Source organism: Ochotona princeps, chromosome 18 (assembly GCF_030435755.1).
Source record: "Ochotona princeps isolate mOchPri1 chromosome 18, mOchPri1.hap1, whole genome shotgun sequence".
NCBI classification, from domain to species: domain Eukaryota; kingdom Metazoa; phylum Chordata; class Mammalia; order Lagomorpha; family Ochotonidae; genus Ochotona; species Ochotona princeps.
In genome coordinates, this window is record NC_080849.1 from 21469584 (window position 1) to 21484698 (window position 15115).

At 38.2% G+C, this 15115-nt stretch overlaps 2 protein-coding genes across 15 annotated transcripts in view; one reads left to right on the forward strand and one right to left on the reverse strand.

Annotated features, from left to right (window-relative positions):
- KATNAL2 (katanin catalytic subunit A1 like 2) overlaps positions 1-15115 on the reverse strand; it is a 210540-nt gene that overhangs the window by 135563 nt on the left and 59862 nt on the right. The gene's annotated exons all lie outside the window — the stretch shown is intronic.
- PIAS2 (protein inhibitor of activated STAT 2) overlaps positions 1-15115 on the forward strand; it is an 82659-nt gene that overhangs the window by 25634 nt on the left and 41910 nt on the right. For all 14 annotated transcript variants that reach the window (XR_009247082.1, XR_009247087.1, XR_009247086.1 and 11 more), the window contains exons 3-8: positions 2872-2956; positions 6311-6361; positions 6503-6593; positions 11176-11310; positions 12591-12696; positions 13216-13289. Coding sequence is in view for 8 of the 14 variants with exons in the window: in XM_058677008.1 (XP_058532991.1) it covers positions 2872-2956; positions 6311-6361; positions 6503-6593; positions 11176-11310; positions 12591-12696; positions 13216-13289 (542 nt within the window). In the remaining 6 variants the exon portion in view is untranslated. The remainder of the gene's footprint in view (positions 1-2871; positions 2957-6310; positions 6362-6502; positions 6594-11175; positions 11311-12590; positions 12697-13215; positions 13290-15115) is intronic.

Genomic DNA, 15115 nt, shown 5'->3' on the forward strand with positions numbered 1-15115 from the left:
AGATATTGTAGTTGTATTTGGGATTTAATGTCTGTGTTGTACAAGTTGTTGGAAAAGGGAAGACTTTCTATCCACATCCTTGATTTGTGGATTTTTGTTTTTTCTTTTTTACTTAACCTTTACCATGAAGCATGCTGGGCAAAGACAGAAGTAGAAACTTTATCCACGTCTCCCACATGGGTGTAGAGTCTAAGTATTTGTGCCATTTTCTCTGTTTTTCTAAGAAACTGGTTTTCCCCAGGATTTGGATAGGGAGTAGAGCAGCTGGAACTTGAGCTTGGCACTTCCCTGGGATACCAGAATTGTAGGAGACAGATTAACCCAATGTACCACATTCCTCGCTCCAGATGATAATATATCCTAATAACTACCTGAATAACAAGCTTTAAAATCTAAAATTTTGTTTTCTGAGCAATTAAATATAAAACAATGAAAAAATGACAAACGAATACTTTCTTGGGGACTATTTCTTGACTTCTTGAGATCTTTTGATGAAATTGTATTTGAGTATAAACCTAGTTTTGTTGTGTTTTTAGTAAATGAGAAAACTTCAGAAAATTTGTCTGGAAATTCAGATAAAAGATAAAAATAAATATGAAGTTTATTTTTCAATCTAAAATGTGTTGACTCCATGAGACTTTGTTAAGTGATAATAACAGCCACATAGTCCGTGCTGAAACAACTGGAGCTCCTGGGAGTTTAGCCATATGAAAGCTATCTGAAGGAATCTGAGTGTTCTTTGAAGATTTTTAGTGAGTGAGGAACAGAAGAGGAGGAGTCAAGTCAGGACTGTGAAGTGGGTTAAGTTTGGCTTTGCTTCATGAGAAGAATGGCCTAGGAGCATTGTTGTGAAGGACTAGGACTGTGTAGTGAAACTTTGCCAGGTGTTTTTCTGCTAAAGCTTTGGCTAACTTTCTCAAGAACATTCTCGTAATAGCAGGTATCCTCATTATGTGGCCCTCCAGAAAGTCAGCTTCTCTCCTACCACCAAAAGACCCAACATCCGAAAAAGCTGTCCACGTGCCCTTTGCTTCTGACCAGTCAGGCCACTTTGTGATCTGACTAGCCCACTTCCGCTCCTGGTAGGTATTGCTCTGTGCTCTGACTTCAGGATCATCCTAATAAAGCTGCACTTCAATTCCTCTAAGAAAATATTAGGATCTTAACATGCTCATTTAACATTTCTGCTGAAAGCTCTCCTCTTGTTTGTAACTGATCTGGGCCAGCTGTTGGTTAGGAGATTGGTACAGCATGCGTAAGCTGAAGTGACACAGACATCTATGGTGTTGGTCATTGCTGCTAACCACTCCTCTCCAATAAAGGGACAGAATAATTTTCTTCTCACAGATTTATGTGCATTGGCTACTTCATGCTCAACATAATTTTCTTTCCCACTTAAAACAAGTTAGTATATAAACTGCTAACTTTTTTTTTAAAAGATTTATTTATTTTTATTACAAAGTCAGATATACACAGAGGAGGAGAGACAGAGAGGAAGATCTTCCATCTGATGATTCACTCCCCAAATGAGCGCAATGGCCGGTGCTGCGCCAATCCGAAGCCGGGTACCAGGAACTTCTTCCAGGTCTCCCACACGGGTGCAGGGTCCCAAAGCTTTGGGCCATCCTCGACTGATTTCCCAGGCCACAAGCAGGGAGCTGGATGGGAAATGGAGCTGCCAGGAATAGAACTGGCGCCCATATGGGATCCCGGGGCGGTTCAAGGCAAGGATTTTAGCCACTAGACCACACCACTGGGCCCAAACTACTAACTTCTTTAGAACATTGTCTTTATAAACTTTTTATACAGTGGTAGAGATTTCTTCATCCTCTTTTTTTTTTCCCCTTAAAGATTTATTTATGTATTTTTGAAAGTCACAGTTAGAGAGAGAGCTCTTTGGTCCACTGCTTCACTCCCCAGATGATTGCATTGGCCAGCGCTGGGCCAACCCAAAACCAGGAGCCACGAGCTCCATTTGGGTCTCACATTTGGGTGGCAGGAGCCCAGACACATGAACCATCCTCCACTGCTTTTCTCAGATCGTTAACAGGGAGCTGGATTGGAGGTGCAACATCTGGACTGGAACTGGTGCCCAAAAGGGATGCTAACGTGGGTGGTGTTATACACTGTGCCACAACAAAGCCTCAGTTTCTCCATTCTTATGCCCAAGCTTAATTGTAAATTTGTTTCACTTTGTTTCAGTGTTGACAGAATTTATGAGTGTTCTCAGTTAACTATCTTTCAAGCTGATTTTCTTACTAGTGATTCAAATCAGATCCTGTTAATACAAAATTAATACAAGTTTATTTTGTTACCAAGAAATTCCGTGAAATTGTGCATGGATTTTTTTTTTTTTATTAGGATAAAGAATGATTAAATGCTTAAATCTAAGGCATCTTTGGCTCAGTGCAGTGGCCTAGTGGCTAAAGTCCTCACCTTGCATGTACTAATCCCTGCTGCTCCACTTCCCATCCAACTCCCTGCTTATTGCCTGGAGAAGCAGTGGAAGATGGCCCAAAGTCTTGGGACCCTGCATCCGTGTGGGAGACTCAGAAGAAGCTCCTGGCTTCGGGTTGGTTCAGCTCCAGCCGTTGCAGTCACTTGGAGGGTGAACCAGTGGACGAAAGATCTTTCTCCCTCCTTCTCTCTGTATATCTGCCTTTACAATCAAAATAAAATAAATCTTTTAAAAAATGAAAGGCATATCTCTTAGGGTGACTCATGGTTCCAAGATGAATGCAGTTCAGTCTTTTCCTGATTTAAAAGTATTTCACATTCAAACATTTTAGAAGTTGCAGATACTTTTTACCAGAAGTTCCTGCTTGTTTTCTTACATTTGTTATTGAAATTATATTTCTTTTTTCTCCTCAGTTCAAAGCAGTATTCAACGATTTCAAGAGAAGTTTTTTATTTTTGCGTTGACACCTCAACAAGTTAGAGAGATATGCATATCCAGGTAAGAGGAATGTTGGGGATGTGTTTCTTCTTGACTGTTATTGCTCAGTCTGCTAGGGATGCCATAATAAAGCACTGAACTGGGTGGCTTCTGAGAGGCTTCGGCACAAATAATTTCTTAAAATTTTAGAGGTGTCAGTCAAAAATCAAGTTGTTAGCCAATTTGGTTTCTCCTCAGGCCTTTGTTTTTCACTTTTATTGCTTACTGTTTCATCACCTTCCTTCTCCTTAGTGTCTGTGCATCCCTGGTGTCTTCTATTAGGAAGGCGGCACTCATGTTCGAGTAGAAGTCCATCCTTCTAGCCCTTATTTAACCTTAATTTGCTCTTTCAAAGTGCTGTTTTCAAGTGTAGGTGCAAGGGAGTTAAGGACTCAACATATAAGGACTCAGTTTGTAACAGGCTATTTCTCCTTGAGTAATAGGACTCTATTTTGATTACAATTAGAAAAGCATTTTATGTATTAGGAAAAAAAATTATGTATTAGAAAAAAACTTTTGCATAAAACTTCAGCTTTTAAGTTAGTATTTGTCATATTTGGAAATAATTTTAAAATTTTCAAAATTAATTTGAAAGGCAGAATAAGATCTTCCAGCCACTGGTTTACTCCTTGAAAACCTGCAATAGCTGGAGCTGAGGCAGGCCTAAGCCAGGAGCTAGAATGTAGTCCCAGTCTTCCATGCAGGTGTGAGGGACCTGAATGCTGGTTGCCTGAGGAGCTATGTAATGCTGATGTGTTGTTTTTGGTGATATTAACCTTGATCACTTGATGAAGGTATTGTTTGCACTGGAGTCTGAATTAGCTGTTTTTGTTGATGGTGAACATGTTGAGAAAGATAACTTGGAGACTGGGCATATTCTGTTTCTCTTCAAAATTACAGCCCACCAATTTACTGTTCCTTTACAAATCTTGTTCAGTCATTAATTTGGCTAAAGCATTGTTATGTTCCATTGGTTGTTTTCTGTGGTTCTATTTTTTATACTGGTGGCAAGGGAGAACTGTCCTTTCCCCTTTATTTACTTTATTGATTTACTTATATCAGTATAGAGTAAGTAACTAAGTAAATAAAGGTAGTAATTTGTGTTGCTCAAATTGTTCTGACAACTTCTCCAAGGAATCTGTTTCTGTCATCAAGACCTAGTGGTTAAATCCTTGCCTTTCAAGTACTGGGATACCATATAGATGCTGGCTGCTGCACTTCCCATCCAACCCTTCTTGTCACACACTGCTCCAGTTCTTATCCTGGTGAAGAGCATCCCCATCTCTCCATGTTTGGAAACCTGAGCAAAATCCTAGGTGCTACCCTCCCCTCACTCTGCCTTCCTCTATCTGGTCAGTCATTGAGCCCTGCCAGATCTTATGCCTCAATACCACTCAATGTTATTCATGTTTAAACGGCTTTCAAGCACTCATCTCTTGCCTGTGTTACTGTGATGGTTTCCTAACTGCATCTCTCAGCTGACCTCATGATGATTGTAAAGTCCTTTTAGTTTTTTGTTTAAAAATCCTGTGGTGAGGCCTCAAGAACCCATGCTGTGTTGACTGGTAGCTCTCTATGTGCCCACCTCTGACCCCTCCTTTTTAAAAAATCATAGTATTTCCTGGTACTGTTCCCAGGCTGGCGAGGATTTCCTACTTGTCTTTCCTTAGTTATCCGTGCAGCTGTACATCTCTGTACCTTTGCTTATCAAACTCCTTCTCCCTACTCTCCCTGGTAACCTGAGTCATTTTTTCAAGCCCCTAGTTCAAGTCTTAACCTTCTCTGTGATACTTTTCCAGCTTTTTCCACATATATTGTTTATTTCTCACTGTACTATGCACTTATTTTTTTGCATTTTCTATTAAATTATAATTCTGTTTGACTACTTGTATTCATAAATTTCTTGATAATAGCAACCTCTTTTTTTTATAGACTCAAATCCTAAGGAAATAAAAATAATAGCCAGCTGCTCACACTTGTTGCCTGTCTAAAGCTTACATACTTTACAGGTGTTAGCATAAATAGTTGTCACAGTCCAGTGAAGTAGATGGCAAAAATGTAGAACTCAAAGCAAAGAATGCTTGGGACTGAACAACTCAAACTGGTTGCTTCGTTGCCCTCTAGTGAGCAGAGGATTGGAAGCAAACGGCCCTCCTAGAACACAGAGTGTGTTAACTTTGTTGCTACAATGGAATACTGAGAGTTCCTTAAGGTTTATTTTGGCTCATGATTCTGGAGCTTCAGTCAAAGAGCAGAAGACCTGAGCTTCTGACTCTGATGAAGGATTTTTCTACTGATAGAATGCTGAGGTGGCATGGATCTCCACATGGCAAGAGGAAGCATGTATTCCTCTCTCCCCCATAAATTATTTAGCATGGGCTCTAACTTTAACCTGATTCATTTTCTCCCTGAAGGCCCCTGTACCATAATTGGGCTATGTTTCTGCCCTTTTAATAGCATTCACACATGGGTCTTTGAAGGACATCCAACATCCAAACTAATATCTGAGCCATAGTCGTGAGGGTTAAATGTACTCTTCTAAATTTCTCAAGAAAGGACCATCCTAGTGATGTCTCTGACAAACCCCAAGACTTAGGATAATATTTTCAGTTGTATTGTACACCAGTTTTAACCTGGGGAGTTTGTTCAAATGCAGACTCTGTTAGGTCTGGGATGGGGCCCAAGATTCTACATTTCAGATAAGCTGCTGAGGAATAGCATGGTGATTCACCGTGGCCTCCATTCTGAGTGACCAGGGTTTGGAAAGTTCAGTATCAAAGATATTTTTTAATAAGATTTATACAATCTCATGTAGAAATGGGAGTAAGTTCTGTGATTTTAGTTTTATACTTAGGTATGAAGTTGCCATGGTATAGAGATGCTGTGACTCTAGGTACTGTTGCTTTATTTTGATCTATAATAGAATTGCCCAAGTAGCTGTAAAGCTAATTGTGAGGCTACATGTAAGACCTGTTAGACTATCTAGTGAATGGGTTGTCCTGTTATTTTTTTTTAAGCCTTCATATGATTAGACTGTTTAGCCAAGGTTAAGAATCACTAAGCAAATAGATCAAGTAGCTATTTCAGAAACTGGGGTGCTCCTTTTCTAGTTAAGCAGATTTATTCTCTTTTGAAAAAGACTGCGTTATCAATCTACCTGTGAATTGAGGTCCATTAACATTTCTGTAGATGTGACTACAGGTTAAAGAAGTGGGAGTTATTATTCTAATGTTTTGAAAAAGATTTTTGGTAGATCAGTGTTTATCTTCTAAGGAATAAGAATAAGAATATTAATATAAGTTTCTTTCTGATGAAAATGTTCTTACAAATTCTCACTGTGCTTTCTTAACCCACTTGATTTTTTTTTTCCTTTAGAGATTTTTTGCCAGGTGGCAGGAGAGATTATACAGTCCAAGTTCAGTTGCGGTGAGTTTGAGATTTTTCTGTTACCTTAACATTATACTGGTTCATTATGTACATATATGTAGTCATGGATTTGAAAACACATAAGCATGTTTGAGTATACTGTTGAAGAATTTTTTTTCCTCCTTTTTTTTTTTAATGTAGGCTTTGCCTTGCAGAAACAAGTTGTCCTCAAGAAGATAACTATCCTAATAGTCTGTGTATAAAAGTTAATGGAAAGCTGTTTCCTTTGCCTGTAAGTTGCATTTTATTTACTTGGTTTTCCCATAAGTTTAATGTTACACTGACAAATCTAGAAACAGCGTTAACTCAAGCTAGTACTATCTAGCTTAAATACTCTTGTCCACTAGAGGGATCTGCAGCTCCTTGGAGAAATAATGGCTGACTGCAGATGGGGGAAATGGAAAAGATGAACCCGGACCATCTTATTCTAGAAATCAAGGAACCTGTCAAACTGTCAAAGACTTTTGGGATCATATCAACCAGCATATCAGTATAGGACTTGGGTACTTCCCATATAGCAGCATTTTATGATAGCTGTTTGGATTAGCTACACTTGGTCCTTGTTGAAACAGAACCTGATGAAAAGTACAGGCAGTGCGGAGCTGTTGACCGTAGAGATCAAGAATTCCAGTCTTGGGGACCAGTGTTACCAAATTTGGGATGCTGTTTACAATACCAGGTATTACATTGGTGTGCCAATTTGAGTCCCAGTTGGTCTGCTTCCTGCTATTGACCCTGGGAAGCAGCAAAAAAATGCCCAAAGTGCTTGGATGCTTGCAACCCATGGGTGAGACCAGGATGAAGATCCTGGCCCAGCCCAGCTGTTGGAGGCATTTTGAGAGGGAGGATCTCTATGTTGCTCTGTCTTTCAAATGAATAAACAATTCTTTCTTTAAAAAAAATCCCAGGCTTGTACTTTGTTGATGTATCTCAGAAAAGGTGCAATGATATTTAATGCCCTGTTGTTTAAACACAAAACCTAGGATATGTATATATACATATAGCACACTCAGTGCATTGGTTGCCTAATAGATATCTGTAGACGCTTCAATTTGTGTTTGCTCGAGTCTTAACACTTCATTTAACTGATTTCCAGTGAGGCTTGGAATATGTTAACTGTGTTGGTATCATTATTTAGAAGGCTAGCAAAGCCATAATTCAAGCGAGGGTAATAGAATATGACCTGTTTGTCAAGCACTACACGCTGGAGGTGCATTTAGGGTCTGCCAGTTAAACGCTGTAACATAAGAAAATGCCATGGCACTAGTGTGATGGCTCAGCTAGCCTACCATCTGCCTGCAAGCACTGGCATTCCATATGGCTGCTGGATCATGTCCCAGCTGCTCTACTTCTGATCCATCTCCGTGTTTGACCTGGCAAGGCAACAGAGAATGGCTCAAGGCCTTGGGACCCTGCACCCATGTAGGCATTCTCCACTGCTTTTCCAGGCCACAACAGGGAGCTCAATGGGAAGTGGAGCAGCCTGGACCTAAGTCTGCACTGTTAAAGGATGCAGCTTTGGAGGTAGAGGATTAGTCTGTTGAATCATAGCACTGGCCCGATTGATGTTTTTTTTCTTAAGGCCTTACTTGATGCATGCTACAATTTATGTGGGTCACATGGCACATCTAAAGCTCTTATTTAAGGATGGTGAAAAGTGTGTGTGTGGTGGGTGTATGTTTCGTGGCAGGACTGGTGGGATTAAAGGTAAATGAAACCAGATGTGTTTTTATGTTGGTTGTTGTTGAAGCTGGTTTGTGGGTACTTCCTGTTCTCTCTACTTTTGTGTGTGTTTGAAAATCTGTATTGGTGACAAGATAGTTCATAAAGTTTACAAAAAAGTATAGTTAAAAATTTTGGCCTTGTGAAACATTCAGATCCATTCATAATTTTTAATGTGTACTTTTTGTAAACTGGAGATCTCTTATAGGCGTATATTTTAGGTACTAAATAAGCTTCTAATCCCATTTTTTCATACAAATAAATAAATAAAATAGCAGCAATTATTTTAAAATTGAGGAAATGTAAAGACACATCTTTGTAAGCGTTTATCGTATTCGCAAGTAGGGTAGGATGTTGTTATTGTATGTGGTGTAAAATATTCCTTTTACTTAAGTGTAGATTAACAGGTCGTCGTCTGCTGCTGCTTTTTAAGCAATTCTTATTTAGAAAGATTTACCTCTTAGGTTCCCTGTCAGATGAACTTTGTTTTACTTTTTCATTGAAAATTGTTAGAAGCATGTGAAGGCTACACGTTTACATAACATACTTTAGGATCTATGTATTTACTTGAAAGGCAGAGTTACAGAGGGAGGGAGAGAGCTCCCATCCTGTAGTTCATTCTCCAAAAGGGCAACAATGACTGGCATTGAGCCAGGCTAAAAAGCAGGAGCTTGGAATCTTTTAGGCCTTTCTCATGGCTAAAAGGAGCCCAAATATCTGGGCTGTCTTCTGTTTTTTTTTTTTTTTGTTGTTGTTGTTGTTGTTTTTCCCCTGGCATATTAGCATAAGGAAACAGCTATGACTCCAGCTGATGCCCATATGGGATGTCTCAGGTGGCACTTCAACTGACGGTACTACAGTGCCAGCCCCAAACACATGCAGAATCTCAACCACACCCCATTGATAACCAGATCAGTGATGATGGGGGTCAGATAGTACAACTAATGTAGGGGTAGAATATAGTTAGAGCAGATAAAGCAGAACAGTTGATGAAATCACACCCTCCAGTGAGTTAAAGAATACATTTTAATGTTTCAGATGATTAAGATCAGCGTGTGATTATGAATTTGTTAACATTTTATTCTTAGATTTGCTGTCAACCTTCCTACTCACATTACTCACTTTGCCTTATGACACAAACTACAATATACAGAGTTCATGTTAACCTAGTTCATGAGTTATTTTTAGCATGTTGGCAAACCTTGTGCCATTATTTTTACTTGGTTGACCTGTCACAGAAATAACAAAGGACAGAATTATCTTCCAAGCCAAAAATAGGCAAAACATAAGTTTTATACAAAATTACCGAGATACAGAGGTTGGTATTTCTTCTGCTTGTTGTTTGTCACATCATTTTCTAGCATGGTTATAGAGAGATTTCCTGTATTCCACACAGGCAAATTTAGTTGAGTAAAACCTCTATACAGACATATGCTCAGTTATTCTAGCTTTCATATTAAAATGTAAGTTGAGGGGGAAGTGTTTGAGCTGCCCACATCTCATGTTAGAGTGCTCTGGATGGAGTCCTAGCACCCCTGCTGATCCCAGATTCCTGCAGTGCACACCCTGGGAGGCTCAGTAGTTGGGTCTTTGGGTTTCCTGGCTCTTGGCTTGAGCCTTCCCAGCCCTGTCTGCTCAGCATATTTAGAGAGTGAACCAGCAAATGGGTGCAGCAGCACACTTCTCTCCTTTCATCCTTCTCTCTTTCCCCTTCTCTGCCTCTCAAATACAGTTGTTTTTGTCTTAACTCATAATAGTTTTCAAAATTTTGTTACAAGTTGTGAATAAGGCTAACAAATTGCGTGATTCTATGTACTAGTTAGTATATACCTCTTATGGAACAATGACAAGTATTCTCAAGTAGTAGTTGATAGGATGTTTCTTAGTCCTGTTGTATCGACCTCATTGAAATACAGAATGATGTTAAACTTGATGACAGGGTAACAGCTGTGATGCATTATCATTGCCTATACTTGCTGCAACTTTAATGCTATTCCCCTGATATAACTAGTTAGCTACACTCTTCTCCCAGCAAATAATTTTAGGACATTTTGAGGAAGGAACCTGAATCCTGGCTGTTACCTGAAAACCTTTCTTTGGGAATTTTATTAAAGTCTAGATTTATCAGCATTAACATACGCAGTTTAGGATGTCAGAGTTGCAAGGAAATCTGAGACATTAGTTGGATGAATATGGCTTTAAGAGCCATATTGTATCTGCAGCTCTCCCACATATTGCAGAGTATCATTTTAAAAAAATATGCATTGATGACTCAGTGAAAAGTGGTTGGAAATTATTGCTTTGTGTCTAAAAGGAATAACTTGTCAGTCAATTTGCTCTTATTTCCGTGCTGTATAGATAATAAGTAATGAACAACAATTCTCTTCCTTCTCAGCATTTTTTTTTTTAAGATGTATATATTTGAAAGGTAATGTTCCTTCCCCAAAATGGCTGCAGCTGAAGGAACTGGGTCATGCCAAGGTTAAGCACCCAGAACTCCATCTGGGTCTCCCACCTAGGTGGCAGGAGTCCAGACACTCAGGCCTTCTTCCTCTGCTTTCTGAGACACATTAAAGAGCTGGATGGGAGGTGGAGCAGCCAGGACTGGAATTGGTGACCACATGGGATGGTGTTACAGGTGGCAACTTAACATAACACATCACAACTCTGGCCACAAAGATGACAATTTCTTATTGAGAAAAGGTAGTTGGAAAACAGTTTTTGTCATGAGATTTTAATAATTGCTTTGAGATGTATTAATTTGTCTGTTTTTTAATTCCCAAAGTTTGCCCTTACTCTCCCTTACCCTCATTATGGTCATGTAATTTAAAATAGGGTTTCCTTAGATGAGTTATTTAAAGGGGTGATGCTGTCTGTGAAGCTTGATGTCCTATTTCGGAAAGATACATATCCAACATGGCAAGGTGCCAGTATCTCTCATTTTAGTGATGGAACATGGATTTTATGTTTTTCTACTTTTTTAGACTAGGTGATTTCTAGGATAAAAAATAATTTGACTAAAATTATATCTTGATTAAATGATTTAGGTACTTGGGGAGAATTTGAATTAATTTTGTTTCCTTTGACTATAGGGTTATGCACCACCACCTAAAAATGGAATTGAACAGAAGCGCCCTGGGCGTCCCTTGAATATCACATCTTTAGTTAGGTTATCCTCAGCCGTGCCAAACCAGATTTCCATCTCTTGGGCATCTGAGATTGGAAAGGTAAAATTGCGTTTTGAGTATTGGAGGGTAACTGCATGGTGAATGAAGAGTCTCATGATTATAAATTCTGATTCTGAAGTTTTCTAGATACTGTTGTTTACTTTTCCTGGTAGTGCTTTCATCATGGTTGTGTGTATGTGTGTGTTAATTGGTAGCTTAATAAACTGAAAGCTGTTGGGAATGAGTAAGGAAAGGTATATAGACAGTTTGGCCTTATCAGCGTTTGTGGGAAATGGGTAGATGTTTCCATGTTGCACTTTGGAGTACTCTGTTGCAGCCTCTCTACATTTTAAATAATTGATTGTAGATAATAAAATCTTAGCAGTTTTTCCATGTCACAAGAGTAATAATTGTTTCTTATAATTAAAATAATTGACTAAATTTATACACTGTATTGGATGTTTGCATACTTGTAGACTGTTAGACGTAGTACTTTAGTGATTTGATTTGGCAGTAATTAAAATATTCTGTTTATTGTAGGATCAGTTATATGGGAAAATATGCATATAGTGAAGTGATAAGAGGTGTTTTTCCCCCCCAGCACTGAAGCAAAATTATGCTTGATCTCCTCATAGCCCTATTAATAGTTTACAAGGCTGTTTTTATGCTAGATCCAAGAGATGGGGATCAGATGACATTATTTTTTGGCCTTGTATCTTTGGTTTTTATTATTTCTTCACATGCCTTTGAGTGGCTGCCCCTGGCTCATGACTTTTTGGGAACAGGAGCTAATTTGCCAAAGCTTTCTTCAGAGGAAAGCAGGAAACGGGGTTCGTGTGAGTGATTTGCTCAGGCCATGTAGTAGGTAGATTGTTCTGCTCGAGTTAGAACTTTGAAACACTCATTCAGACCACTAGTCTGAACTTTTTTCTGCAATAGAATCTATTTTTAAAGAAAATTATGAGAAACCTATTATATACAGTAGTCTAAACTGGAATGATTTTGGTTAGAAGTAGGCATGGGTGGGTATATTCTTTTTGATGGCCCTTAAGGTACCAATTTTGCTAAGTTAGCAACATGCTTTGTAAACCACTGATCTATATTACCATGCCAATGGATACTTTAAAGGGATGTGTGATTAAGAAGTAATGTCTAAAATAATTGACCTTTTATCTTTCCTGGAGTAATGGAGTTGATTTTGTACATTTCCCAGGCATTGGCCTTCCTATGGAAGCTACCCTGATTGTTATTTTTAGAAATGAAGATTTATTACATAAATATTTTCTGTAAATAAAAAAAAGTTAATGCTCATCTTTAATACAGATTATCTTTCTTTGTAGAATTACTCCATGTCTGTATATCTTGTACGACAGCTCACTTCAGCTATGTTATTACAGAGATTAAAAATGAAAGGTATTAGAAACCCTGATCATTCCAGAGCACTAAGTAAGTAATGTTTATAAGATCACATGAGGTACTTTAGTGGGGAAAAGCAAACACAAAAACCTCATCAACACACTAGTATGTATTGTATTGGCATGTAATCATTGGCTTGTATACATTACCTGGTGAATAAAATCACATAGTTTGAACTGTTGAAGTGTAAGAATGTTTTCACCTCTTCTGTTCAAAAGTTTGACAGTTGTTGATAACATCTGAAGTCTCGTTATTAACGAGTAATGAGCATGTGTTAGAGAGCAGTGACACTCAGTACTGCTGCAGCCCAGGTTGCTCTCCTCAGTTGGTTCTTAAGTCTTAACCAGGTATATCATCTAAAATGTGTTCATCAGTCTTTAGCCCAACTCTTGGAATTTTAGGTTTTGTTTTCAATACATTATGTAACAATTTATAGTTTGTTGACCTATTCAGAATGTTTGAGAAATTTTAAAATAAGGCACATTTCTGTGGTTCTGTTCATATTTCAGTGTTATTTTCTAAAAATTTTGTTCTTTTCCCTTTTTAAAGTTAAAGAAAAACTTACGGCAGATCCTGATAGTGAAATTGCTACAACTAGCCTTCGGGTATCCTTGATGTGCCCTGTAAGTAAAGCAACAAAACATTCTGGGGAATTTATAAAATTCTTAATGTTCCTAAAAAGTCAGTTGGGGAGCGAGCAATAGCATTATGATAGAATTATCAATTTTGTCTTTTCTCATGTTGGAATCTTAATGGATAAGCATTGTAATTTCTGTTCTTCATAGAGTGACTAAGTACAAAGAGATATGAGACGACTAGACTCAAAATTATGTCATAATCAATACAATAAATAATGTGTAATTGTATATATATATATATATTTAGGATTGGCGCATCAGTATAAATAGTATTGAAAAGTGGAATAAAATGATTAGGCCGAGTAAATGCTAATTTAAGGCTTTGGCTTTATGAGTTAGAATGTTTGTAATATCTCTGTAATTTACTTTTCTAAGTTAGAGTAGTTTTTATGTTTTATTTCCTAGGTAGTGACCGTGGTTGAAAAATTGGGCAGCAACTCTGAGATGCTCCTACGTGCTTTTCTTTGAGCTAATTATGTGAAATGATACTGAAGTCTGGTGAAGAAATCATCAGAGTGCTAATTTAGTGTGAGAGGGGAAACCAGCTCATGTGGAAAGGCGGCAGATGCCCTTTGCACATGTGATAAGTGATCAGGAGTAGTGACGGAGGCTTCTTTAGAAGGGAAACCAGTGAGCAAAGTCCATGGCAGGAGGAATTTTTAAATGAACTTTTAGAGGCATTCGCTGAATATTCACCATTGTGAGAAATGTGGGTTTTTTTTTTTCTTTCTTTTCTTTGGAATGGATAATTCTGTCAGAAGAGTGAGAAAGGAATGATTTGAGTTTCCCACTATGTACTGCTTAATTTACTGTCATAGCAAACCTGTATGGAGGAGTGAATTCCATTTTGTAGAATAATCTATATTACAGAGCTAGAACAAGAGTAAAACTTGTAATTTTCTGACATTATTCCAGTTCTCTTTCCCATAACCATACTGCCAGATTTGGTTGAACCAGAAATATCCTTATTAATTGTGTTATTCAAATAAGGACATTTTTTCTTTTTTAATAAGGTGATTTTCTTTTGTTTCTTTATCATTAACAACAACAAAAAAGTTGCCTTTGTTGTAAAAGAGTAGAATTTTGTGAAGTTGAGCTTGTTTGCAAGCTGCGAGTCTTAAGATAATCACACCCGAGGAGGAAGCCTGCAGCTCCAGCAGATTGGCAGCTGAGCATCCCAGGGTTCTGGGGCCTGTGGGCAGACCATATCCTCCCCTGCCGGCTGCCAGCTTGGCAGAGTTCAGGCAGGAGCTTTTTGGAGGGGCTTTTAGTTACTTTGTTGCTTCTCATCGTTAAGATTAACATTCAGTTTAGACAAAGTGAAATTGCCATTTTGACCAAAAAAAGTTGGATCTTGTCAGTTTTTATAGTTTAATCGTAGTATATTCAGCCAATATTAATTATGAGGTGTAGTCTAGGTGTAGTTCCTGTGGGTCAGTAGGGAATTTGTCACCTTTATGCCTTGGTGTGCCACACTCATCTTTGAAGAAGAAAGTGCTTCCACACAGTTGACCTGAAGAGTTCTTCAGTTGTTCAGTGTTACTTTCTGTAAGGTGCATATCCTTGGAATCTTTTTTTTTATTATTATTATTGCAGGAGCAACAAAAAAACCGCAATGATTACACATACGAAGGATTGTGAGACTTTTGAATAATAGTGAGAAGCATGTATCAGAATGGTTAGGATTCCCCCATGATACAGAGCAATTCCTTACAGACCTGATGTTTTAAGAAAACTAAGGACTTAGTTATTTGAAGAAGTATGGTAACCCATCAGACAGCTTTTTGTTTGAGTCTTGTTTAATGTCCTGT